Source organism: Phocoena phocoena, chromosome 18 (genome assembly GCF_963924675.1).
Source record: "Phocoena phocoena chromosome 18, mPhoPho1.1, whole genome shotgun sequence".
Lineage (NCBI taxonomy): Eukaryota > Metazoa > Chordata > Mammalia > Artiodactyla > Phocoenidae > Phocoena > Phocoena phocoena.
Genome location: NC_089236.1, coordinates 77,654,118 through 77,681,173, shown reverse-complemented (window position 1 = coordinate 77,681,173; position 27,056 = coordinate 77,654,118). Strand labels below are relative to the sequence as shown.

The following is a 27,056-nucleotide window of genomic DNA, read 5'->3' as shown; positions in this document are numbered from 1 at the left end:
CCTTCCACGCGGCGGCCGCTGCCGGCTAAGGGCGCGCGGGTCTGGAACCGCCCACTCCCGCGCCTCCGCGCGTGGGGCGGAGGGTCTAGCAGGAGGAGGGCACCCGCCGCGGGGACCCGGCTCACAGGGCTGTGTGCTCGCTGGAACGCGCCCCCTTCCCGGCACTAAGGAAACTGCAGTTTTCTACGCCTGCTCGTCCTCCTCTTTCTCCTATTACATCCAACAGACGATTTCAACTTCCCGAGACCCTGACAAGTGAATGGCGCTGATGACGCCCCGGAAAGAGCCCATGACCCGGTGCGAGGGAAGGGCGCCCCTGAACGGGTGGGACCCCGGGAGCACCCCGGCTCTCCTTCCAGGAAGGGGCACGAAACTGCTATGGATCCAGAGCTCACTGGTGCTAACGTGATGCTCGTAAACAAGCCGCGGGCCGGGCACCCGGGAACCACCCAGGAGCAAACCCGCCCAGCCGGGCGGGCGCGCGTCTACCCCAAGCCGGGGCGCCGGATCCGCAAGCCAAAGTGTGTGCTGGGGGGAGGCGGATTCCGAGAGGGCGGCCAAGTTCACTGCCCCTATCTTGGCCCCAGCTAGTGGGGCGGCGGCGAGGCGATGCGGGGCCCGAGTGCGGTGCCACCGTCCCCTCCCACGCACCGAACCCTGGCGGGCGGTGTCGGCCCTTGATCTCCGCCAGCCCCCTTCCCCTGCAGTCCCAATTCCTCCCCCCGCCCCCCGCCCACCCCAGTCTCCTCCCTGGCGGAAGCTCCCAGCCCAATTAATTGAGTCAAAGGCGGGAGGGCAGGGCCCGCCGCGCGTCGGCCGCCGGCCCCCGCCCCTCCCGCGCGCCCCTTTTCCCGCCCTGGGTGGCATCTCCTCCGCCGGCATCCACAACGAGCCTCTGATTAATGAGGCCCGAGCCGGCCCCCACCCGACCCGGGCCCTGGCCTCCGCGAGAGGGGGAGGGGACGGCGGGAAACGCGGCCCCGGGAGAAAGGGGGGCGGGGCGGGGTGCGCGGCCCGCCCCGCCCCCCCCGCGCCCCGCGCCTATTGGCCGTGCGAGCCGTCCGTCGCGGAGCGCGGCGCCAATGCGGGCGGCGGGGCGGGGCGGGCCGCGCCGTGTGTGCCTGCGTAACGCCGAGTCACATGTTGTTTTGCTCTTCTTAGTTCAGTCACTCGGTGCGCGATGTGTTACTCACTGTGCGGCGGGGACCGCGACGAGCCCGGGTCGCCGTTGGCAGCACCAGCAGCAGCAGCCCCGGCGGCGGCGGCACGGACCCCGAGTACCGGGGCACACCCCAGCACCCCGGAGTGCGGCGCGGCGGCGGGACCCGTGCGGCCGGGTGCGCCTTAGGCTCGGCCCCGAGCCTCGGGGACCCCCGACTCTCGGCCCAGCCCGCGAGCCCCAGGCGCCGCCCGAGAGCCCAGGAGGCAGCGGCCGCTGCCGCCGCCGCCGCCCGCGCCGGGCATCCTCTGGGGCCCCGGAGCGCGGAGGGCGCTGCGCCACCGCGCGGTGCCGGCCCCCCGCCCTCCACCCGGCGGGCCTCCCCGAACCTTCCCCACCTCCTGGGCCCGAGGGACGCGGGCTCCGGCGGGCGAGCAGGGGGGGGAGGGAGCCGCCCGCGCCCCCTCCGCTCCCCCCGGCCCCTCCACGCCGGGCCGGGCGGCGCGGCCTGAAGCGCCGGTGATGGCGAGCCCGCCGATGAACGGGCGCCCCGGGCCGGCGGGTGGCGACGGCCCCAACCTCAACCTCAACCACAACAACAACAACAACAACAGCGGCGTGCGCAAGTGCGGCTACCTGCGCAAGCAGAAGCACGGCCACAAGCGCTTCTTCGTGCTGCGCGGACCCGGAGCGGGCGGCGACGAGGCGGCGGCGGCGGCGACAGCGGGCGGGGGGCCGGCGCCGCAGCCGCCGCGGCTCGAGTACTACGAGAGCGAGAAGAAGTGGCGGAGCAAAGCGGGCGCCCCGAAGCGGGTCATCGCGCTCGACTGCTGCCTGAACATCAACAAGCGCGCCGACGCCAAGCACAAGTACCTGATCGCCCTCTACACCAAGGACGAGTACTTCGCAGTGGCGGCCGAGAACGAGCAGGAGCAGGAGGGCTGGTACCGCGCGCTCACCGACCTGGTCAGCGAGGGCCGAGCGATCGCCGGCGACGCGCCCCCCGCCGCCGCCGCCGCCGCCCCCTCCGCGTCCTGCAGCGCCTCCCTGCCCGGCGCCCTTGGCGGCTCGGCCGGCGCCGCCGTCGCCGCCGCGGCCGATGACAGCTACGGGCTGGTGGCGCCCGCCACGGCCGCCTACCGTGAGGTGTGGCAAGTGAACCTGAAGCCCAAAGGCCTGGGCCAGAGCAAGAACCTGACGGGCGTGTACCGCCTGTGCTTGTCGGCGCGCACCATCGGCTTCGTGAAGCTCAACTGCGAGCAGCCGTCGGTGACGCTGCAGCTGATGAACATCCGCCGCTGCGGCCACTCGGACAGCTTCTTCTTCATCGAGGTGGGCCGCTCGGCCGTCACGGGCCCCGGTGAGTTGTGGATGCAGGCAGACGACTCGGTGGTGGCGCAGAACATCCACGAGACCATCCTGGAGGCCATGAAGGCGCTCAAGGAGCTCTTCGAGTTTCGGCCGCGCAGCAAGAGCCAGTCGTCCGGCTCGTCGGCCACGCACCCCATCAGCGTCCCCGGCGCGCGTCGCCACCACCACCTGGTCAACCTGCCCCCCAGCCAGACGGGCCTGGTGCGCCGCTCGCGCACGGACAGCTTGGCCGCCACACCGCCGGCCGCCAAGTGCAACTCTTGCCGGGTGCGCACGGCCAGCGAGGGCGACGGCGGCGTGGCGGCGGGGGCCGGCGACGGCGGCGTGGCGGCGGGGGCCGGCGCGGCGGCCGGCAGGCCGGTGTCGGTGGCGGGGAGCCCCCTGAGCCCGGGGCCGGTGCGCGCGCCCCTGAGCCGCTCGCACACCCTGAGCGGCGGCTGCGGCGGCCGCGCGAGTAAGGTGACGCTGGCGCCGGCAGGGGGCGCCCTGCAGCACAGCCGCTCCATGTCCATGCCCGTGGCGCACTCGCCCCCGGCGGCCGCCACCAGCCCCGGCAGCCTGTCGTCCAGCAGCGGGCACGGCTCGGGCTCCTACCCGCCGCCCCCGGGCCCGCACCCGCACATGCAGCACCCCCTGCACCCCCAGCGACCCTCCAGCGGCAGCGCCTCGGCCTCGGGCTCCCCCAGCGACCCTGGCTTCATGTCCCTGGACGAGTACGGCTCGAGCCCTGGGGACCTGAGAACCTTCTGCAGTCTCAGGAGCAACACGCCCGAGTCCATCGCCGAGACGCCCCCAGCCAGGGACGGCAGCGGGGGCGACCTGTACGGGTACATGACCATGGACCGTCCCCTGAGCCACTGCGGCCGACCCTACCGCAGAGTCTCCGGGGATGGGGCCCAGGACTTGGACAGGGGGCTGAGGAAGAGGACCTACTCCCTGACCACGCCTGCCCGGCAGCGGCCGGTGCCCCAGCCCTCCTCCGCGTCCCTGGATGAATACACCCTGATGCGGGCCACCTTCTCCGGCAGCTCAGGCCGCCTCTGCCCGTCGTGCCCCGCGTCCTCCCCCAAAGTGGCCTACCACCCCTACCCCGAGGATTACGGCGACATCGAGATCGGGTCGCACAGGAGCTCCAGCAGTAACCTGGGCACGGACGACGGCTACATGCCCATGACCCCCGGCGTGGCCCTCGCGGGCGGCGGCGGGAGTTGCAAGAGCGACGACTACATGCCCATGAGCCCCACCAGCGTGTCCGCCCCGAAGCAGATTCTGCAGCCGCGCGCCGCCGTCGCGGCCTTGCCCCCCACGGGAGCCGCGGGGCCCACGCCCGCGTCTACCGCCAGCAGGGCCTTCCCGGGGAGCGGGGGAGGCTACAAGACCAGCTCCCCGGCCGAGAGCTCCCCGGAGGACAGCGGGTACATGCGCATGTGGTGCGGAGGCTCCAAGCTGTCCGTAGAGAGCGCCGCCGACGGCAGGCTGCTTCCAAACGGGGACTACCTCAATATGTCCCCCGGCGACGCGGGAGCCTCGAGCACCCCGCCCGACTTCTTCTCGGCCGCCCTGCACGCCGGCGGCGGCGGGGAGATGCTCCGGGGCGTCCCTGGCTACTGTTACAGCTCCCTGCCGCGCTCCTACAAGGCCGCCTACACCTGCAACGGGGACAACGACCAGTACGTGCTCATGAGCTCCCCCGTGGGGCGCATTCTGGAGGAGGAGCGGCTGGAGTCGACGGCCGGCCCGGGGTCCACGCAGCCAGCCGGCGCCTTCGCGGCCGGGGCAGGGGGCGGCGGCGGCCACCCGCAGCCACCCCACCCGGTGGTGCCTTCGCCCGGGAGGCCCGGTGGCAACGGCAGCGGCCGCCTGGAGGGTTTCCTGGGCCAGCGCTGCCGGGCCACGCGGCCCACGCGCCTGTCCCTTGAGGGGCTGCAGACCCTGCCCCGCATGCACGAGTATCCCCTGCCGCCCGAGCCCAAGAGCCCGGGCGAGTACATCAACATCGACTTCGGCGAGGCGGGCGCGCGGCTGTCGCCGCCCGCGCCCCCGCTGCTGGCTTCGGCCGCCTCGTCGTCGTCGCTGCTGTCCGCCGGCAGCCCGGCCTCGTCGCTGGGCTCGGGCACCCCGGGCACAAGCGGCGACAGCCGGCAGCGTTCCCCGCTCTCCGACTACATGAACCTCGACTTCAGCTCGCCCAAGTCACCCCAGCCGGGCGGCCAAGCCGGGGACCCTGTGGGCTCCCTGGACGCCCTCCTGTCCCCCGAGGCCTCCGCGTACCCGCCGCTGCCCCCGCGCCCCGCCGCCCCCTCCTCGGCCCTGCAGCTGGCGCCCCCGCCGCCCCCGCCCGGAGAGCTGTATCGCCTGCCTCCGGCACCACCCTGCCAGGGCCTTGGCGCGGCCTCCTCTCCATCCTCCGGGGCGGGCGACAGCGGCGACTACACTGAGATGGCCTTCGGCGTGGCTGCCACGCCGCCGCAACCGATCGCCGCGCCCCCGAAGCCCGACGGGGCCCGCGTGAGCAGCCCCATGTCCGGTCTGAAGAGGCTAAGCCTCATGGACCAGGTGTCGGGGGTCGAGGCCTTCCTGCAAGCCAGCCAGCCCCCAGACCCGCACCGCGGGGCCAAGGTCATCCGCGCGGACCCGCAAGGGGGCCGCCGCCGCCACAGCTCGGAGACCTTCTCCTCGACCACCACTGTGACCCCCGTGTCCCCGTCCTTCGCCCACAACCCCAAGCGCCACAACTCGGCCTCAGTGGAGAACGTGTCTCTCAGGAAAAGTGGTGAAGGGGGCGGCGGCAGCGTCCTGGGTGGCGGTGACGAGCCTCCTACGTCCCCCCGCCAGTTGCCGCCGCCGCTCCACCCGCAGGCGCGGCCCTGGACGCCGAGCCAGCCCGGGGGCTTGGTCGGCTGCCCCGGGGGCAGTGGCTCGCCGATGCGCCGGGAGACTTCTGCTGGCTTCCAGAACGGCCTCAACTACATCGCCATCGACGTGAGGGACGAGCCCGGGCTGTCGCCGTCCCCTCAGCAGCATCCTCAGACGGGAGACAAGAGCGCCTGGGGCCGGACCCGGAGCCTCGGGGGTCTCATCGGCGCGGTAGGGGCCGGCAGCACCGGCGGGGTGTGTGTAGGGCCCGGCCCTGGCGCCCTGCCCTCCGCCAGCACCTACGCCAGCCTCGACTTCTTGACGCATCACCTGAAAGAGGCCACGGTCGTGAAAGGTGAGACCCCTGCGGCTGGTGGAAGGAGGGTGGGCACGCGAGGGCATCCGTGGCTAGAGCCTCTTCCTTTCTTTGGTACTTCGACCATGCCAGAGTGTGGGTGCAGGTTTCCTGTTCTGTTTAACTGCTGGGCCGATGTCAGCTCTCGAACCCCAGAGACCTTGCCGGGAACACTCAGGTCATCTTTGAGTTGAGTGTGAATCTTTGGGCTCGGGAGACTTTTGATTTGTTTTCTTGGGCCCAGACTTCCCGCCTTCCCATGAACACACCTGCAGGGTGCCCCCAGGTCAGCCCTCCGGGGGGAGGCAGGCGGCAGAGGGGGTCTTCTCCATCTGAGAGGTGGGAAACTTGTGTCGGGAGGGGACTTGAAGTTCCAGCAGCTCCCAGGCCGCAGCCTTCACCTTTCTCTTTGTTTTCCTGGAGCCGGGCCCGGCTGACTTCTGCCGAGCCTCAGAGTTTATAAAACACAGGCCCAAAAGTTGTTTAGGAAACGAACATCCATTTCGGTGACTGCTGCAGGGAACAGCGAACCATTTCAAGTTTACACGTAGCCTGTGGGAGCTTTTCCACTAGAGACGTCTCTTTGCTCCCAACAGGCTGAAATGGTAACGCTGCTTAAACACAGCTCAAAAGCAGTGGTTCTCCAACTCGAGCCCACCTGGGAGTCACCTGGAGAGTTTGCTGAGCCCCGGACGGCCGGGCTAGGTGAATCCCCGTGTTTCCAGTGCAGTGGGTCTGGGATGCAGCTCCCAGTTTGCTTTTTCTAAGAAGCCCCCAGGTTGTACTGGTGCTGCCAGTTTGGGGACCGTGGCTGGGAGCACCTGACCCAGTTAGACCGCCTCAGTAGGCTTGAGAAATGGCCTATGGGGGCAGCCCAGGCTCAGTCATGTGAAGCGGCCAGTGGGCGTGGCCCAGGCCCCCAGCATTTTTCGGCCGCCCAGGTGATGTGAATCTGGGCTTCAGAGGAGACAGTGAAAGACGACCATGCTGGTCTTCTCAGGAACCATTGGATGGGATGGTGTCCAGTATTGTTCTTTGCAGTCTCATCACAGATCCAAAAGGAGAGAGGTGTGCTTTCCTTGCACCTGCAGGTGCGTCCTGACTGTCTCAGAGGTCCTGACTGTCTCAAACTTTGAATGATGCGGTGGAGGAGAGGTGGGGGGGGGGGCGGGTGGGTTCAAGAGAGTTTCTTCTTTAATTTTGTAGCCGCTTCTGTGCAGCGTTGTCAGGAAGATAGAGGCTTTGTGGGAACCGCAGAACACAGAGCAGTGAACACGGCTTAGATGCTAGCCCGAGGTCAGCAGTCTGTAAGGGTTACAGGGTGACGATTGAGGTAGCTTGGGGATCCGTACACCTTTTTTTCTAAAAGTGAACAGAGCCCTCTAATGCCATCTAAATCCAGCATGTGTTTTCTAGTATCCATGGGATTTAAAGTTATAGCTGTAGAGTGGATACCCTGGAAATCCAATATAACAGAGGAAACGCTACCTGCTTTTTTATTAAAATTGTGGAACACAAGATGAAAAGAGTCACGGAGAGCTATCAGAGCACGGTGCTTCAGCATCTAACGAAGCCCCCTGGAAGTTGTCAGGATGTGTCCCATAAACGACGCTCAGCGGAAGGTCGCTTTGCTTGGAGTTAACTTAAGCCCTGCAGGTGCATCTGAAAAATTGCGCGTGTGTCTGGGACTTGAAGGATGATTAGCTGCCGTCCAAGATGCAGACCAGATAAACACACCAGCGTAACTAGACTTGAGTGGAGGAGAGATCTGTACACACAGGAATGGGTACAGGCCATCATGAGCAGGAAAGTACATTTTGCTGAAATCTGATTCTAATCAGAAAAACAGCCTGAGAACACAACACCTATTACTGCTTCTGGTGGAGTAGGCGGGAAAAACCTGGACTGGATTGAGGAGGGCCCTGGGAGGTGTTTCTTGCAGTCACAGGGCGAACGAGCTGGAGCGTGCACCTCCAGGCCTGAAAGGATTCAAGGCCTTTCCGATAAAGTAGATACTTTCAGAAACGTGATTCACGTCTAATATAATGCCCTTTTCAGATGCGGGAAAATGTTAAACCGCAAGAGATAAGTTTATGAGAGGCCTGATTTGGCCTGTTTTGTTTCAGATTTCCCACCAGTATAAAATTCCTTACAACCTATAGGATTCAGGATTCTGAAATCAGAACAGCAGTTTGTATGTTCGGTGGTGGCTGAACAAAGATGAGAGATCGCTTTGGATTGCTGGTTGTCCAGAGTCTCTGTGGGCGTTAACGTAAACACTCTCTTAAGAAGGAAAAAAGACTATTTTTAAGCAAAATGGATAACTACAATTGGTCCATTGTGCCCAAACCACTTTTTTTTTTTTTTTTTTTTTGAAAAAAAGGACTACATGCTAAATGGATTTCTAGTAAACTAATTTGAGCACAGAGAACAGTAGCGGAGGGAAGACGAGCATCTCATCTTAATTAACGGGGAAACTAAGTTGCATTTTGTGGAGCCAGAAAGGGACTGTAGATAAACCCAGAATGAAGATCCACTTTTACTGAACTCACATTTACGCGTAGACATTTGTCTGTGATGCTCCTAAATAAAAAGTTCACGGGAGATAAGTGTTGTCTGAGAGCACGATTTATGGAAGGAAGACTTGCAAAGCATTTCTTTGAAGATAAAATGGAAAATGAACTTCCTGAGTCATTGGGTGTGCTGCCCTGACTCTCGGAAGTGGCCGTGTTTCCACATCCAGCTCCTTGGGTTCCGCGTGGAAAAACTTAACGAGTTACACTGAAGTGGAACCATTCGGGGTCCCTTGGGGGGTAGCGTTTGGTATTTGGAGAGGTGGTGACAAAGAGGTAAGGTCCCAGCAGTGTTTGATGGTTGTTTCCAATAGAATTGGGGATGGCGGTGGGATTTCAGTGGTGGAGCCAGTTAAAAAGTTAGCACGCCTTAAATTGACACAGATGGGTGTGTATGTATTTGTAGGTCCTGCAAGCAGGTACAAATTTAACTCGAAACTATGCATCTTATTTGGGAGCAGGGAGAAGGTTACCTACCCTGTGTTTTGTGGGTGTGTATGGGAAAAAATACAGCCAATCTTTAGAGTATTGTTGTTTGGGAACTGAAACTATGCTACTGGAGTCACTGTGCTCTAAAACCACTTTTTAAAATGAACTTTATATATTTGGTCGTTAGGGTTATAGATCGGTGTGTACCTTAAACTGTGCTATTTTGCTATTCCTCTTTAGTGGGGTTTTTGTTCTAGAATTGGTTTACGTGCAGGTACAAGGCAGATTAGATAAGAATTACCCCGAAAGCATCTGTATTTAAATTTGTTCCATAAAAGGACTGTTTATTCACCTCCCACAGTGAAAGAATCAAGGGATGAGAGAGCAACACAATTGTTTCTGAAGGGGCAACAGAGTTACAGGGCACGTTTAAAAGTATTGTCTGTTGAAGTCTTAAAGCAAGGGGCTTGAATATTTTTAGAACTCCAAGGAGATGACTTGACAAACCACACACGCTTTATTTTTCCTGTCGTGCAAGCTTTTCTGCTTTGGTTGGCTAGCTCTTGTCATAATAAGGTAATCCGTGCCCTGTTCCCACCCCGTTCCCAGGAACAGACAACTAAGGTGCTAATGAAAACACACACAGGCTTTCCTGAATGGAAGTCACATGACTTGTTCTAGTTCCTTTATTGAAAGAGAAACCTTTACCAAAATAGTACTTCGGAGCAGGAAGCAGGGTGTGTGGAACACTAGCCCAGGAATCAGGAAGCCAGGTGTCTAGTTGCTGTGCTGTGTGAGTCACGTGTGAGAGAGGAAAGCCATTTAATCCCTCTTTCTCACTTTCTCTGTCTGTAGAATGGGGTCCTTATAACCCTCTCCTCCTGTGTGCTCAGGGCCCCTGGGAGGCCCAGGAGGTTGTCAACATCCGGAGCGGTTCAGCTCCTCTAAAGAAACGTGTTAATAAATCCAGCGATGCTACTGATACTTATGTACAGGAAAGACACTTTTGTAAACGGGTGTTCTTAAATTAAAAACCAGGATGCTCAAAGTTGTCTGAATGTGGAGCCGGTACCTTCCTAAGAAATTCAGGCCTTCTCTGTTTTGGTGGCTGGTTTTACTCCAGTCTCCAAGAACCATTGTTTTTTCCCCCTCTTTGTTTCACTTGAGACTTTTCTTTTCCTAGATAATTATCAATTGTCACGAAGTAGTGTTTTAAATTACAGAGTAAAATAACAATTAAGGAAAAGAGCATTCCCATCCTGAAACTACATCAGGACCGTACTTTCTGATGACCTTTTGCGACGTGGTTGTAAGAGATAGTGTCAAGATGAAAAACGTGTAACTGGAATATAGATTTTTTAAAATTGACAGTATTGCTCCTAATATGGGGCGCCTTATGAGAAAAGCAGAACCCTTAGACTGTTAGTTGCTGAATCGGCCATTGTTTGGCCTGGGGCTTCAGTCTTCAGGGTTGATTTAATGAGGGTGATCACTCCTGCCCTGTTTTGATTTGACTGGTTGTCAAACTGGGTAGGAAAACCTCCAGCGTTTCTTTTGTTCTTCCACAGGCCCACTAACCCCCAGAAGAGGAATTTTCATAGGTAATTAATGCTTTATTTTCTTTAGAACTCTTAGTATTAAAATGAATCTCTTTCTGAAAAGAACGTGCGAAAGTTTCAGGACCAGCACAGGGATAATGGGTTTTCTGTTAAAATTCCCACTAATGCGTTTTCTGTAGAAGCAGAGTCCCAAGAGCCGGTTAACTTTTGGTATCAGATTTGGCAAGTGGAGAGGGTTTTTTGTTTTGTTTTTTTGGGTAGCGCAGAATCAGGTGTTCCCATTTCACCTCAGAAACTTAAGGGAAAATGTACCTTGACTCCTTTATCTGCTTTGCCAAGTACACCAAGTTGGGGAAGCTCGGAGGGAAGGGGCCCAGCGTGCCCATCCCCACAGCCCGGTCTTCACTGGGGCTCCTGTGATAGGTGAATTTTCTTCAGACTTTATCTACTGCAGACATGAGCAGAATGCATGTTTCCGTACAAGTTGGGCAAGGCCTTTGAATGCTGGCATTCTTATCCACCAAACGGAATTTTCTGAACCTCCAAGATCAGCGGATATAAACATGTTATCGATCAGGTGGTAGGTTTTATGAGAATAGCCACATTTCAATGGGAAGATTCTTTCTGTATTCGTTTCATTAATTTGAACGTATTCTTCAAGGTGGCAGTGATTATTCTGAATCACTCCAGGTCGATTATTGTAGACAGAGTTCAGCGGTAGATTTTTTCTGAAGAGAACTGGTGAAGTCATCACTCAAGATGGAGGAAATGCTGAGGCTGCTCATTGCTCCTGAAATTTCTTTCTAGATGTGGCTGCAGAGACTTACATGAACTGTGCGCTGAAATAACGGGCACAGAAGAAAGCGTGAATAGAGCTGGGGTCTGTTGGACACTAGCATTTCACTCTGGGTGCGAATAACACAAGGTGCTTCTGTGCTTGGCCGTCTCCTTTAATTGAATTCGTTGCGTCAGAATGGAATTCATTGCATTCTGCTGAAATGGAGTTGGGTTGAGACTTACAGGCTGCACGTTTACAAATGATACAGCGGTTAAGTTAGCGGCTCTGAATGTCTTTTCTATTGGACTAGGAAATGTTAACTTTGTATCAGGTCGCTTTTACCTGTCCAGAGACTTCGTAAAAGTTGATCAGGCGAACGTGTCTTCAGACTTGGCCCAGTTTTCTTATGCCATACGTGATATTTATGCCCAGAGATGCGATTTGCTTATGGTGGTTTTACTGAAATTTGGAATATTTGGTCAAATATTGTGATCCATGATACACCTTAAAGATGAATGATTACGTGTACGGCATTTTGTAAATACTGGGCTTTTTAGTATCAGTTTTAAAGAGTACCAAATTCGGGGGAAATAAATAATTACTATTTTGGGGTGGTGTGTGTGTGTGTGTATACATGTGTGTAGCTTCATAATATCTCATCCAGTTGTGCTCCAAGAGGCTGGATGTGGGTATTATTTTCATAATTGAAGCTCCAATACTGAATAAGAATGTGTTCTCTAATCGCGTTAAAACGTTATAACCTTAAGTATAACTATAGTTTTACTGTTACTTTAATCGATCCATATGGTATTGTTAGTACAACTGCTTGAGTGAGTTACTATGGTATAGTACTAAATTTCAATCTTTCCAATGTGAAAAAAATAGGTATTATGATAGAGTTCATTAGATTAGTGATTTTAATGATTACCTTAAAATCCATATGTATAGCTCAAGAATGACTTAACACTTTTGCATAGAATCAGTGCATAATCTTTAATATTTATGAATGCAACACAGGGCTTTCTCTATGCAAATTCAAAAGTACTTACTTAAATCCACCCATCTTTTGCCTCCAAATTATAAGTGTAACTAACAATCCCCAAAACTTGATGGACAGTGAATGATTTTGAAAGAATGCTACTAAAGTCGATGAGATGGATGAAAACGTAACCGTTGTTCTGATCAATATTGAAAGATAATTGCATGCCCCTCTCCCCTTTCAATCAAAAGAAGTGTTTAAAATCCAAAAAGTTTTTTTTTTTTCCACTTTATAGGGTTAAGACATTTTCATACATAAAATCTCACGTAATACTCCAAAAGCCGTGTGTCATAGGAGGGCCGCCTGGATCTCCATTTTTGGAACGAGGAACCTGCAGCTTAGAGAGTCCCAGTGACTTGCCTGGGAATCCCTGAGACAGAAAAGGGTAGTGATGGGTTGAACCACACGAAGATGCTGTTGTACCAGTACTCTTTATTTTATATCCCATCTTATCCAAGTCCTACACACTGTCTACTTTGGAAGCTCATATACAATAGTGACCTTGGGATTTTACTGTCGATCGGCCTTAGGCAGCTTTCAAGTTAGCAGCTGGGTTTTTATTTCACTTGGTGGCAGTAACTTAATTTCTCTCTTTTCTTCCACACGTTATTCATTCAGAGTAAGATGGGGACAGCTAAAAGCAGGAAGACTGGACAATAAAGGAAAGCTCTGTCATTTTTTTAAAATGTATTTATTTTATTTTCTAATTTTTATTGTAGTACAGTTGATTTACAAGGTCATGTTAGTTTCAGAAAGCTCCCTCTTTTTTTTGTTTTTGGTGTTTATTTGATGTGGACCACTTTTAAAGTCTTTATTGACTTTGTTGCAATATTGCTTCTGTTTTATGTTTGGGTTTTTTGGCCGCGAGGCATGTGGGATCTTAGCTCCCTGACCAGGAATCGTACCCGCACCCCCTGCATTGGAAGGCAAAATCTTAACCACTGGACCACCAGGGAAGTCCCCCTCATTTTTAAAACTGTTTTCCACACCTGCCAGTTGGAAGAGCTCAGGATTCGACATTGTTTTCAAAGCTCTTGTGATGTTGGTGAATTTTAGAGCTGAATCAAAATGTTGGTTGGTCGTCTCTCCTGGGGCCTCTCAGGCTCTCTTCCTGGACTTCCAGTGGTCTGCAGAGTTGGAAAACTTATATTCCTCCAGCTGTCTTTGTTTCAGTAAAGCAAACTGTATATCGTACATGGTAAGATACCCCCCCACCCCCCACAACACTAAATGCTTGAAAACTCTCTCCACACAGAGTGGGGACAGGAAAAAAAAATACAAGGTCATTTTGAGGGAGAGGAGTTGAGAACCATCCGTCTAATGTAACTCATTTTAAGGTTGTGAAGACAGAGGCCGAGGGAGGTCGTGCGTCTTTTCCAAGGTCACTGATTTAATTAGCGGGTAGAGATGTTTGTAAATATTACCAGGAAAGAATACGGTTTGCTCTGTCTCTGTGGGCCTTTGTGTGGAGATGAATACCTTTCTCCTAGGATATGGCCTGTTCCCTCTAGAATGATTTATTGTTTGTAGAAGTGCTATTTGTTTTTTGATTTGGGAGCCTTGCAGGAAATGGCTTCATGCATATGCTACAAGGTATGCTGGTGGACAGAACTAGAGGAAAGCAGACACTTGAATAAGGAAGAATGCTGTAAGTTAGAGAAATAGGCTACTGATGCCCACGTGGGCAGTGTTTTCTGATGTGGCAGAAGGGTGAAGGCCTGGCAGACATTTAAGATCATGTGCTTACTTGTGTTTAAAAAAAAAAAAAAAAGAAAAGAGGAAGAAAGAAAATTATTGGGATAATTCAAATCGAAAGGCCTCTGTGATCTGGGAAAATGTAAGTCCTTTTTCTTTATCAGTGGGTCATCCTGGGGCCCTGATCTGACATCTAATGGGGCTGTGTTTTCATTCATTCCTTGAGGGGTCCTTAAGATGCATTTCTTCTCTAAGTGAAATACCCTATACTCGTCATTATTAATAAGGCCATTAGCAGTCTCCTAAGAAGCTGTTTCATGACGAGTCATCACTCTATTTGATGATGAGTCTATTTGAAAATGAACCATTTTAGAATTTGCCTAAGGACCCATGAATAATCAGGGGTTGCTAGGTGGTGATCTTCTGGGGAGTGGATTATCTCACCGGTGCCCTTCTTGTTTTTAAGATCTTCTATTTTTTTCCGAGAAAAAACTTACTTCATTGTTATGGGATGAGAAATGGTTTTTCAGAAGGCACTGCCTTCCTAAGATGTGATTCTAACCCCCCTTTGAAAGGCATAAAAGAAGACATAAACGTAACAGCTCACACAACAGCTATCCATGTTTGAAAAAGCGTGGTCGGGAATCTATAGCCTTGTGCTCTGGGGAGTGGTTCAGGGCTGTGTTTACACGAGCTGCCAGTCTCTCCAGCATCTGCAGAGAGAGCACTTCCTTCCTAGCAGACGGCCACACGCCTGCCATTAGAAGCCACGCGCGCCAGTAATCCACCCAGCATCGCTGGCGGCCAGCGGCGCAGGGTAACAACGGGAATGCTTGTCCCCCTGTCAGGAATGAATGGAGTGATGAAACTGCTTCTCAGGAGAAGAAGAAAGCAAAGCTCAGAGGACCCTGTCAGGGGGCATTGGCTCTGTGGAGCACTTTCCCAGTTAGGTGGAAAGCGGACGGGAATAAAGATGCTGATGTGCTATGTGGGGAGTGTTTGTAAGTAAACCCGGTAGTCTTTCCCCGGATGAGGTCTGGATCCCTTCTGTGAAAACTTGTCTTCCTCGGAGGACCTGGGACGGAGCTCTTCCCGGCCCCGTGCTAGTGATGGAAAGCAACTGAAAATAGAGGCTGAGCTCAGTGACCGTCTGGTGCCCGTGGATCCCCAGGTCGTAGAAGCCTCCCCAACCTGTCATGTGAGTGACGCAGCCGTTTTCTGCCCTGCCAGGCCCAGCTCAGGCCCCCTGTGGTCCCCTGCTTCTTTCTTCCTGGAGGGCTTCCGGAGCCCAACGTGGGTGGATGAATGGATGGATGGATAGACGGATGGACGGATGGATGGAGGGAATTGTTAGCTGGGGGAGAAGTTTTGGAAACAGGCCAGGACGTTCTTACTAAATTTAAAAACTGTGCATATAGTATTTTAGAAACTCCAGGCAGTAAGCAAGATTAAACAGGGCATGGACTAGAGGGTGCTGTGCACATTGATTTTGTTTGAAAATCAGAGATGGACGTACAGCCAGAGCTCCTGAAGTACTAAGGCAACAAGAACTCCTAGAAAAGGAAAGTGGTCAGTTTCTTATACCACAGCCTGGATGCATTTTTTAAAAAGATAATTTGCTACTGTGATTTGTGGTGGTGTTATGCTTCTGTTTTATTCTTGTATGATGCAGGTAATTTAAAAAATGTTTTCCAGCATGAAAGGGACCTAAACTAATACTTTTGGTATTATGCAAATGAAACAAAACAAATCCATGAGCTACTCATAAGCTCTTCCAGTTATATCAAATTTTTTAAACAAATACTTTATCAAATATTTATATCAAATAAGTTTGGTGAAACTTACTTCACCAATTAGACTTATAATAAATGTACAGTTCAGCTGAAAATATTTAGGTGCGTTTTCGCAAAATATCTTAGTTGCGAAACTGCAAAATCTGTATTTCTTCTTTCTTTAGAATATTATAAAACCAGAGTGGACGTTTATCTCAGTCAGTTTCAGAAAACTCACTTTAACTGGTTGAATAAACAAAAATTTAAACTTTTAATAATGAACTGTGTGGAAATATTCGATATGAAATATTGATCCACTTCTATAAATACAAACATTCATGAATTTTGAAACAGTTTTTCGATTTTATTTATTTTGACAAGTTTTTGAAATGAACATTTTCTTTTCAAGTTGAAAGTTTGCAGTAGCTTCCAAATACTGATAGATTCTGACATTTTGGTGCTGAGGGTCATAATCAAAATTGTAAAGACGCAGTAGCACGGACAGATCTTAATTCCGTTTTACCTCTTACTGTTATTTGTGGTTTAGCTTGTGGGTAGTGCTGGTTTATGAGGAGATTTAGTTCTCAATGAAATAGGCACCGCAGTAAAATACCCAAGTTTAACCCAAGTTAAACGTGTGGAGCGTTCAACTCAGTTCCTAGAATAACTCTGGGTTAAGTATGCATCTTCACGAGTCTGGAGTCCGTGCCGTTCAGCTGGAATGTTCAGAATTCATCTCTGAATTTATTCTTGAGCCGTTCTTGGCCAAAGACACAGGATGGGCTGTCCCTGCTGGGACTGCAGGTGTCCTTGCTGGAAAAGTCTGGTGGAACCACTCAAACGGGTAGTGCCCCAGTGCCACACACACGCTTGGGGTCCATCCAGTGAGGTGGAATTTCCACATCAGTTTTCTCCTCCGAGAAACCACAGGTTTGATCTTGCTGGGCCCCGGCTCCGAGCTGTCAGCCTCTCTGAGCTCTGGGTAGCCTCGCCTCAGAACTCCCAGTATTTCTCTGTGTGCTCTGTCTTTGCTGTTAGCCTTTGGATTCCAGAAACTTTACGAGGTTAGTGGACTCCCTCTCGCGTTCCTTCTGAGGCTTCCCTGCTCACCCTCAGCTCTTGACGAAGGACGCTCACCTGTAGTCTGTGTGATGGGAAGCATGCGTAGCTGCAAAGCTGAGAAAACTCACACGTAAGATGTGCTCAGTGCTGCTGCCTGTCCGTGAGAAGCCAACATTTCGATTTTAGTTCGTTTTTTTCCTCATAAATGATCCACAGACATTTCATGTGATCACAGTTCTATTTAGAGTGTAGGCTTCAAAATTGCTTAATTTTCAGACGTCCTATTAATTTCCAAGTAGAGTTCTGTTTTCTTAAGACACACCTGAAACCACGTGCAGGCAGCTCTGAGCCTTTTTAAAAAGTGTGTGTTTTATCTGTTTTTCCCCAAAAAAAGCCAACAAAGAAATGACAGGAACTTCCCTTAAGGGCTCCTTGGGAGGATAGAAAGGTGGCCTGTGGGGCAGGAGAGACAGAGGCAGGAAAGGTTAGCATCTTCCTTCAGCTTTCAGATTTAACCAAATGGTTACATTTTCTTATTTTTTCATTACAGAGATGCTAATTGTGACATGTTGCATACTTTAAAACTATTTCACCCATTTGAAAAAAATTACAGTGCAGGCTAGAAAGAAAGAGGTTTGGCTTCCAAGCTAAAACAAACAAAGAAAAAACAACCCAAAACCAAAAGTACCGAATCTTCAAGCCTACCTTTGAAACCAAGGAAATAAATGTAATGTTGACATGTATTCGGAGCATGAAGTAGTGTAGTTAGTAACAAGTGCTCCAGAAAACAAAGCAGGGAAGAGAGGGGGAGAAGGTGGAGAGGAAGCAAGTCCTATAGATATTTAGGGGGAGAGTCATATGAGCAAAGGGAGTGACTAACTGTGCAAAGGCCCTGGGGCAGAAAGTTGCTGGTGTGTCCCAGGATCAGAAGGAGACCCGTGTAGCTGACCAAGAGGGAGCAGGGAGAGAGTAGCAGGTGATGAGAAGGAACTAACAATGAACTGTGACGTGTAGAGCCTGGTCAACCAGTGTAAAGACTTTGTTCAACAGTGAAGATGGAAAATATAGTTTCTTTGGAACAGTATGTGAAGTGTTTAAAAACTTTTCATATCATTTCGCCATAGCATCTTTTTCCACTTAGTGTGGTATATGTCAACTCCTGACTTTCTTTCTCAAAAACATGATGTAAAAGGTGAAAAGACCTGAAAGTTTCTGGGGGAAGGAATATGCTGAGATGTTATTGCACTGGGGAAGGCAGAGGGAAATTGTCACAAGATAAACAGTGCCATCAAAGCACAAGTGTCTGGTCGTGGAATTACATGCTCGGTTCCACAGACGTTATTTGTAAAGCACCTTATAACATGTTTAGATGGTGTTTCATCCTCAGAACCTCCAAGGAGGGAACGTTCGTGCCCTTACCCTTATTTTTTAAAGGAACCACCCGAGGGTGAAGGGGGTCTAGCAGTGGACCTCAGGGGAGCTTCTGCCGGGCTGTAGGGAACGATGCTCTGGTCCGCTCGCTGCTTCCTGGTTCTGTGTCTTCTCAGAACCCCCAGTGGCTTCCTTTGAAAAACTGGGTCAGTTACTCCCAACTCCCCCTCCCCAGGGCATCCATCCACACAGTGTGCTTTCCGGTAAGGAGCGTGAAATTCAGGCTCTGCAACAAATTGATTTTCTTCATCAGCTGATTGGGAAACTAAAATGATAGAAAAGTCATTATTCCATGTATTTCATGGAGATTGGGCCTCAACGTGGAAGCACCGATGGGGGTGAGCTTGGAGTTGAGGGGGGTAAGACGTCCAGAAAAGCTAGTACCGCATGTGGATAAAGACCCTCCCCTTCTTCTAGCCTTTCTGTGGAGAAACCGCACCCTTAGTACGTGGACTTTGTGGCTATTTGTAGCTTATGTCACTTTAAGGACTTGACATGGGTTTAGGTCTACCTTCAGAACATAAGCTCCGTTTTACTTAATTTTTCTGAGATACGTAAAAAAGGGATGGCCTGCATGAAGTGTCTTAAAGAAGCTCATCCATTCAAACGAGAAAAATGACGATCCCATCCTAATTATTTATTTCTACTGTATTAGTAGTCGTTCCTCCTTGTAGGGGTTGCTATTACTTTGTCCAGACCGGAAGTGTGAAATTTGCATTTTCTCTGTCCAGTGTGTATTTTAGGAAACACGCTTATGCTCGTGGGTCTCTTAAAGTCATTCTTCAGAATTTGATGTGTAAGGAGTCAGAGCAGGAAGGGGTGGATGGCGGGAGGCTGCGTGTTCACGTTGGGGGGAGGTCTGTGACCAACACCCAGAGTCTCAGCGGGGACACACGGCCGGGGGGGCTGTGCTTCCCCCTTTGTGTCTGCCACTCTCGCCCTACAAGCAGATTGCTAGCATAGACTTGTAAATAACTTGATTCACGTGTAGTCTTGTCAGATCTGTGCAAAATGTGTGAAGTACGGGCAAGTCAAATAAGGCTCCAATTCAAGCTTATCTCCAAAGAATGACAATGGCTAAATATTAATATTTCTTTATGTGAGCCTATTGAAACAACCAATTTGTAAATATAGTAAAAGTTACAATGAATGGGCAAGTTTATTCTGCTTCTTCTGTTTCGGTCACTTTGAAGCCTACGCCCCATTCGTGTTCAGTTCGATACAACGAGTAGATTTTGCAGAATGGCCAGCTGCCCTCTAAGGAGAATGGAGAAAATAAGTTATTTTATGTTAATTCATAGAGGCCGAGTGTCACAGAATCATAGCGCTGCTAAATGTGAAAAGGCGGAAGTGATCTCTCCGGACAGGACATCCCTGTCTGCGTGATGCTTCTCTGGAGGGGAGGGGCCTCTGTGTGTGATGTATTGGGCGTCACTGTGGTCTATCAAGTGGTCGTCTGCTCAGTCTGGAGTTTGTGTTTTTGATTCCTAAAGAGGTGGTTGGGAAGGCATGTCTTCTTTAAATCCATTCTTAAAAGTCATAGAGAGGGCTTCCCTGGTGGCGCAGTGGTTGAGAGTCCGCCTGCCGATGCAGGGGACACGGGTTCGTGCCCTGGTCCGGGAAGATCCCCCATGCCCCGGAGCGGCTGGGCCCGTGAGCCATGGCCGCTGAGCCTGCGCGTTCGGAGCCTGTGCTCCGCAACGGGAGAGGCCACAACAGTGAGAGGCCCGCGTGCCGCAAAAAAAGAAAAAAAAAAGCCATAGACAAACCCTGCCTAGCTTTTGGAGCCCGGGAAGGTTTTCGTGTCAATCAGTAAGAAATGCCGTCTTTACACCGGATGGATGGATCGTTTCCCACCTTTCCAAGCTTTCAGCAGTTCGGGAAGCTGACTTTATGTCGCTGGGTATTTTGGTCCTGCTCTCTGCCTTCTCCCTGGAAAAGAGGGAAGGATGAGACGGGTTTGTGATCAGGGGTGTCCCAGCAGCGTCCCCCTGTGTGTCACCGTGTGGACAGGACTGGGTGCCCTCCAGCCCCGGGCATGAAGGCCTCCCACCTGGGGGCAGCGGCAGGCACCTCCCTGGTCCGTGTCTGACAGCTGGTGGCCCTGGGCACTCCAGGAGGGGGCTGGGGGCCAAAGTTTCCAACCACAGGTTTCTGCGGATCTCCCGATGCCACGATGAAAGTCCCGGGTCTGAGGCCCCTGGTGTGCAGGGTCCCTCCCAGCAAACGAGCAAGTAGAATGTCTAGGTTGGGCTCTGACAAGTCTGCACAAGTTCTCTTCAGCAGGTGTACCCAGCTGAGGCTCAAGTTGTGAAGGACATTAAAAACATTTCAGCATTTGGGCGGAACGAGCGTGCAGGGCGGCTTCACCTGGCTGGTCCGGGCACTGCCTGCCGGGGAAGCTGGGGGTGGTCTGCAGCCTGGGGCACCGGGGCCTGGGACCCCCTGGCCCCGCTTTCCTGGGAAGGCGTGGCTGTCGGCGGCTGCTGTCTTACTTTACTTTTTAGCAAATGCACTTCATAAAGATGGTCTGTAACTTCGCACGTTCCACTCTTCATTCCTGAAATTTCAATCGGGGGTACTCCATTTGGATGTAAATCGCTCTCTTCGGGCACAGAGGAATTTACAGAGGAATTTAAATGTCTGTCTGCATTATGGGACACCGCCGTGTGTGACCCCCCCGAGAGAATAGGAATAGAGGTCCTGTGCCCCGTGGCCCCGCCTAGCTGGGGCCCCGCCGGCCGCTGGCATCTTGCTCGCGGGCCCTGCGATGCGGAGAGGGATGTGTGCGTTCACCGGTGAGGCAGAGACACGCGCTGCCTGTGCACAAGGCGTGCAGAAAGCACCCAGGCAGGGTGCTCTGGGCAGGGTCTGAGAACTGTTAGCTTTAAATGGCCCTGAGTTACCCCCCCCCAAAAAAAAACCACAATTCTGCTTCTGTTCCGCTTCTAGCCAATGAAAACAAGTTTATTCACTTTTTCCCCCCCCGAGAGCTCTTCGCCCTGGTGTTTGTGCATCCGTGGCTTGTTTACTTACTGCTTGAAGTTGCAGTTGCTGGTGACGTCATTCACGGGTGTAGTTTTGAATGGAGGAGACGCCGTGACGGCAGATGGATGTACTCAGAGATTCCCAGTGCACGGGGCTGCCAGGCCTGGGGCTTTGTCATTCACAGTGCAGTGTGTGGTTACCCGTGTACATCGTTGAAAGGGGCGGGAAGAAGGCAGAAGGACCCGGCCCCAAGGTGCACATCCTGCCAGCAGCACCTGCTTACCGTGTGTGGAAAAAACAATATTTGTGTGTGTATATATGCTTTTCCTCTTTGTACTACTTAGTCCTATACTGTATGCATAAAACCTCTTTTGGTAGTTTCCCCATGCCCAGTGAGAAACCTAGGGCAGAAGAATAATGTCCCCATTTTCCTAACAGGGAACAGCCTGGTGGGTGCTGCCTGCTGGGCCTGGGGACCCCGACTCTGGTGAGGCCAGTGGCTCTCCACACTCGCATGTCCTTGAGCCGTGGGGACGGTTGCCCTGAGTCCCTCCTGAGCTCCCAGCAAGGCTCCTGAGGTGACCGGTGGTAGGAATGGGTGTCCACCTGTGCCAGGGCAAAGGACACGGCCCTCAGCCTCCTCATTGCTGGGAGATCCTGCATCTCAATGTAAAGGCCAGGTGTACGTCTGCACGAAGTGTGTTCTTTCCCCCGAGCCAGGACGCTGGCGTCCGTATCAGTGAGGTGTCATCCATGGGAGGGAATGTACTCGCAGTCTGGAGGCGGGGGCTGCTCAGGCCCTGTGGGTCTGTGCCCAGCAAGACAGCTCGGGGCACTGGCTGGGCTGGTGGTGGGTCACAATATGTTTCCCCCGATTTTTTCTAATCCTTGCTTTTTTCTTTTTTTTCTGTGATGACAGACAAGCACTTCACAAATCCCGTTTTCAGAACATTTCCAAATTATTGCATTATCATTATGTATAAATCAGAGTAAATTTCAGATTCCTGAAGGTGTGCCTTTTTAATTGTCCTCACAAGTACGTTTCCTATTAGTGACGTTATAGAGGTAATTTGAGTTACATTTGGCGTAATTTCAGGCTTCCAGAAAATGCTTATTTCAGTCTCAATAATAAAAACAAAAAAGGTATCAAATTGTAAAACGAAGAAAACCCAGTAGCAACTCTTAAATATTTAAATATCCGAAGGAAAGAACGGTTCATTTGAAATGATACCTAACAGGATATCTGGGGTTGGATATATTTTGAACAAACTGTTATTCTACATTCCCTTAAATTTATAGCAAAACTTTAATATTTAGGTTTGAGAACCTCAGACAGACACAATATAGACATTTTTATAGTGTACAAAAATATACCTCTGAGGGAGAATTATACCGTTCATAGGATATTTGCAATTCTAACGCAAGTTCCATCACTTGGCCCAAATGTTGTTCCAGGGGGTAGGAACATAATGCTTATGGTCACATTCTCAAATGACTCAAACAAGAGAAGAGATTTGGGCCCTATCTGAGTTGCGGATCTATCATATATAAATTTACTTATTATGTTCAAGTTGAAAGAGCAGTACTGTAGGATATATTTAGTAATAATGAGATTTATTCGGTACTATGGTATTATGCATGGAATATCAAGTGGAAGAGTAAGGGAAACTAATTCCTAAAGTGTGTGCTAGCTTCATAAATGATTTTATGACTTGCTTCCTCCTCCGTAGGGTCTGTAACAGGATAGCAGGCTTTTAAGTCAATGGGATTGCATCTCTGAAGCACGTAAGCCTGCCGATAATTTTCAGAGGGGGTATCAATTAGTCTCCAGGTGTAACCCGCAGATGGAAATGTGTGTTGTAACTTTCACAAATTTACCCTTCTTTCTCCTCCTTGTCTTCCTCGTGTCCTGGGACACAATGTCTCTGTCACCATCACTCACCTCCACTGTTAAAGTGAGAAACAGCCGTGTCCAAGTGAGTGAATGAACGTGGCTGTGTTCCAATAAAACTTTATTTCCAGAAACAGGCAAGGACCCGATTTGGCCGTACTCTGCTGACCTCTCTCTTAGAAGGCCACTCTCGTGTGAGACGACAAAGGTTTTCTTTTTTCTTGGGCCTCAGACAGTCCTAAAGTTCTGTGCTCCTTTAGAAGATTTTATTCTGCTTTTCTGCCTGTGAGACATGGCATGAACCACATGGGTTTTTCTTTCTCTTTAGCTCGTCAGAGCTTCGTGAAGGACCTAACAGGCATGTGCTGTATGCTGGGGACCGAGGTGGTCCAGGCCCTTGACCAGCAGGAGAGATAGGTGCACGAAGCAGAAACGCACAGTTTGCAGGGTTCGGTGTCTTCGGGGAGTTGATAAACAGCTGATGGTACCGTGTAAAGGTTTAAACTCAGGACCCAAACGGAAGTTCCAGACCTCCTCTCACTCCTTCCCGAGTCCTCCTGTCTTTTATTTGCAAAAATGGGGGCTGCATTGTCGGCCCCCAGGGCAGCAGTGAGGAAAGTTCTGGGAGAAGTTAAGGATCGTCCTTTCCTGCTGACCAGCTCCAAGGCAGCGGGCAAGTCACCAAGGCTCCCTCATCCGGTTTTTACCTAGAAAAGGTCTAACGTTTCATAATTTAAGAGAAGGGTCCATCAGCAATTTAAGGACATTTTTGCCTCTCTGGTGTTTGCGTTAGGGCATGATAATAGTTCTCCGACGATGCTAGAAAACTCTTAAAAGGGTAGCTTCCGGGATCCACACACCAGGCTTTTCAATAACAAACAGAAAAGGAATGGATACTTAAGTATTACAACATAAAGTTGGTGTAGGCTATTCACTATAAAGTTTATGCTGGTTGCTGTGGGTGAAACTTGGACAATGGGGGGAAATTTGAAGTGCGATAACAGTCTAGGACACCTGATTGCTCTAGTCTTTGGTGATTAAGACAGGGTCTTATGTGAAGGATTAAACAAGAGCTGAAGAAAGATGCCTTTCATTAACCCCAGCCTCACGTGAGAACTTGGTTGTCTCATCCTGTTTCACGTTGTGTCATTAGCGTCAAGTTGCAACTTGATGCTGGGAAATGTCTTCAATAACAAGCATTCCGGATGAAATGATTTTAATTGTCAGTGGAAATGATGAGCTCAACTCCAAGAAGCTTCTGAATCTTTCACGAGTCGGGTTGGTGAAGTCAGTTACTGAGCCTGCTTGTCCTGGGAAACCTGTGCTTCCATATTTTCCTTTCAAGTTATTTTTTTTTTCCACTTGCAAAGTTCAAGTAACCGTTTTTCTTAGAATCCCTGGCTTGTTATCACACCCGACCTTACTTTTTTTTGGGTATATTCTAAGAGTGTTTTTGCTTCTAGTAAAGTGAGGAGATACTGAATTATCAGGTTGACTTTTCTAGGAATTTCTCATGTAACAGAAAAGTTTATTTTCTCCCGTCATTCTGTGTTTAACATAAAAAGTCTCAATGGACCTGAAGGACATGTTTGGGCTCACCATAGGGTTTATTTTTTTTTTTTCCAATCATAGTTGCTACTAGAAATATAAATTTTAATCTTAAGAAGTATAATGTTTCGTTTTTGTCACGCACGTAAGTGTCTGCACTGGTCCTCGTTCAGATCTGCCTGAAAGTAGTAAGTCACTGGTACCTGCTACATGGGTTTGCTGTCCGTTTTGTCCACTGCTGCTCACCCAAGGCCCATGAGACCAGGCCTCGTTCCCTCCTGCTGTGTCATGGAGCCCCACGTGGGACTCCGTCTGCATCCAAACCCAAGTAATCATAAGAAATCATTAAAAAAAAGAGCCGTGAGCCAGAACATGCTCCCAGAATGCTGCTTGAGTTTATTTGCCAGAGCACATTTACCCGATTTATTTCTAAAACCTTCTCGACCCGACACTCACTGCATTTTCCACTGAAGCGTTTGCGTTCTTGGAGGCCAGCTCGGCGGTGGTGTGATGTGGCCGTGTTCTGACATCCGAGCCTTCCGTGGCTAGGGAGCTTCCCCACTGGGCTCAAGGACAGAGTTTTTCCAGTGATTGTTTTCTTTTTCTTTCCTTTTTTTTTTTTTTGTAAAATAGAGCAAATTGGAGGTGGGGCCTTTGTTGGCAACACCCGTGCTCATTTGCATTCTGATTGGTCTTTTAAATGGAAGAGAAAGGGCAGAATTAGCGCTGGTCCCTAGGGAGTTAGGGTAACTGCATAAGGGACTGTATCCCTCATATGAACGTCATTTGTCATATGTCACAGAGTGAAAAGGAAGAGGATAGCTGGGCTGCGTGACACGCCATATGGAACAACGTCAATCTTTGTGCTGAAAGTTTTTTTTTTTTTTCAATCAAATAACTCTAGATTGATGCGTTCCATGAATGAGTTTCTTTATGAAGCAATGTCTAGGCTACAGAACAGTACGGTGTGTAATTATACCACAAATGCAATGTGTATCAATAAATTTAAATTATTTTAGAAGCATTACATCTAGGAGCAGATTCAGAACTGGTGCATGTTACTCTGTAATTTTCACCAGCAACACATGGTTCTGGCCTTTATTTCTTCTTTGTGTCGCCCCTGTACCCTCACAGTTCAGAGAACGTCTCCCATCTTAATGATATTCACCGTGGAGGAATTGTGAAATTAATCTCTGGTTCTTTGCCTCTAGTAGAATTAACATAGGTCATAAAATAAATAAAATTTTGCTGGAATCTCATCGTTACGAAGCACACATGTTTAACAGTTGAGTGTGATGGGCTAGCAGTGTTGGAAGATTTTTTTTTCTAGTTGGCTGAAGCAGACTAATTTTCAGTGGGAGGGGTAATTTAACTTACTTTAGAAGTAACTAAATAAAAGGCAAAAGTGGGCTCACATTCCCAGGTCCCCGCTCCTGCCTCCGTCCCCTTCTTCCTGGGATGCGGGATGGAGCGACAGTAGTGAGAGGCGGCTCGTGGCAGGCGGGTCTGGCTTTGCTGGCTGGCTGCTCGCCTGGCCGCAGAGAGTCTGCTTGCTTGACGCACTTGAGCCCAGAATCCCAGGCATCTTCCCCGAGTGGCCCCCTCCCTGTGATCCTAGGTCGGGATTCTTGCTGGGGTGCGTGCAGGAGGATCTCCCCATGAGTTGGGGGTGAACCCAAGAGGTTTCAGTGGCAGGTGACTTGGGTGGCATGGACTGAAGTTCGGAGGCTCTCTGCCTCGCGGTGTCCGTCCAAGGCCACTGTTATCTGACCCAGTAGGAGACAGATTGCATCCACGTTGGGTCGATGTGTTGGCTCCAGGGCACATCTATACGCTTAGATATGTGAAGCACGGCACAGCTCTCGCCCAGACATCTGTCTCTGAGCTGGTGGCCGTCCTCTTTCTGGTCTCCTTGGCCTGAGGCTGCTCACGTCCTTCCCACGTGCCGTGAACGAATCCCCCTCCCTGTGATGGTACCTGTGTGTGCATGCACGCTCAGCCTCCCTCCCCAGTCATCCGTGGCTCTCCCTGGCCAGGTGTGGGACCACATCCCTGGCCCTTCCCTTCTGTGGAAGCCTGGGGCTGCTCGGCCCACGGCTCAGCATCTTAGGGGACCATGTTCCTTACTGTCCCCACATCGAGTTGACTCACTGGGTGGCCGACAGCCCGAATCTCTCTTGTGCCCTTGGAAGAGCTTTCTTCTCCCTTTGCTGGTAACTGCAGCCGAGCATCCTTCAGAATGCAGGTGTTTGCAGAGGGCAGCACACCTTTGAAAGAGTTGCTTCCTTCCCTGCCCAGAAAACAGCTGTCACGTGACTCCCATTCTCTACCTCATCATTCTCCCATGTGCCTCCCAGGGGCCCCGCACCGGAGCAGAATTGGAAGTAACGTTGAAAGGTCATTGTGTGAATAAATGCATGAATTATTTCCTTGCTGCTTTTCTTTCATAATGCTAGTGCTTAGAAATTAAGGTTTTGACAATTGTGTTGTTTGTGCTTCAAAGAAATGGAGTTACACATTCAACTTGATTAGAGCTCATGACGGTCTAGC

General features: G+C 51.4%; 1 protein-coding gene across 1 annotated transcript in view; it reads left to right on the top strand.

Annotated features, from left to right (window-relative positions):
* The first annotated feature begins 1,681 nt into the window (after nt 1-1,681).
* IRS2 (insulin receptor substrate 2) overlaps nt 1,682-27,056 on the top strand; it is a 76,458-nt gene continuing 51,083 nt past the window's right edge. Inside the window, exon 1 of the mRNA XM_065895945.1 lies at nt 1,682-5,741. Coding sequence (XP_065752017.1) covers nt 1,682-5,741 — 4,060 coding nt within the window. The remainder of the gene's footprint in view (nt 5,742-27,056) is intronic.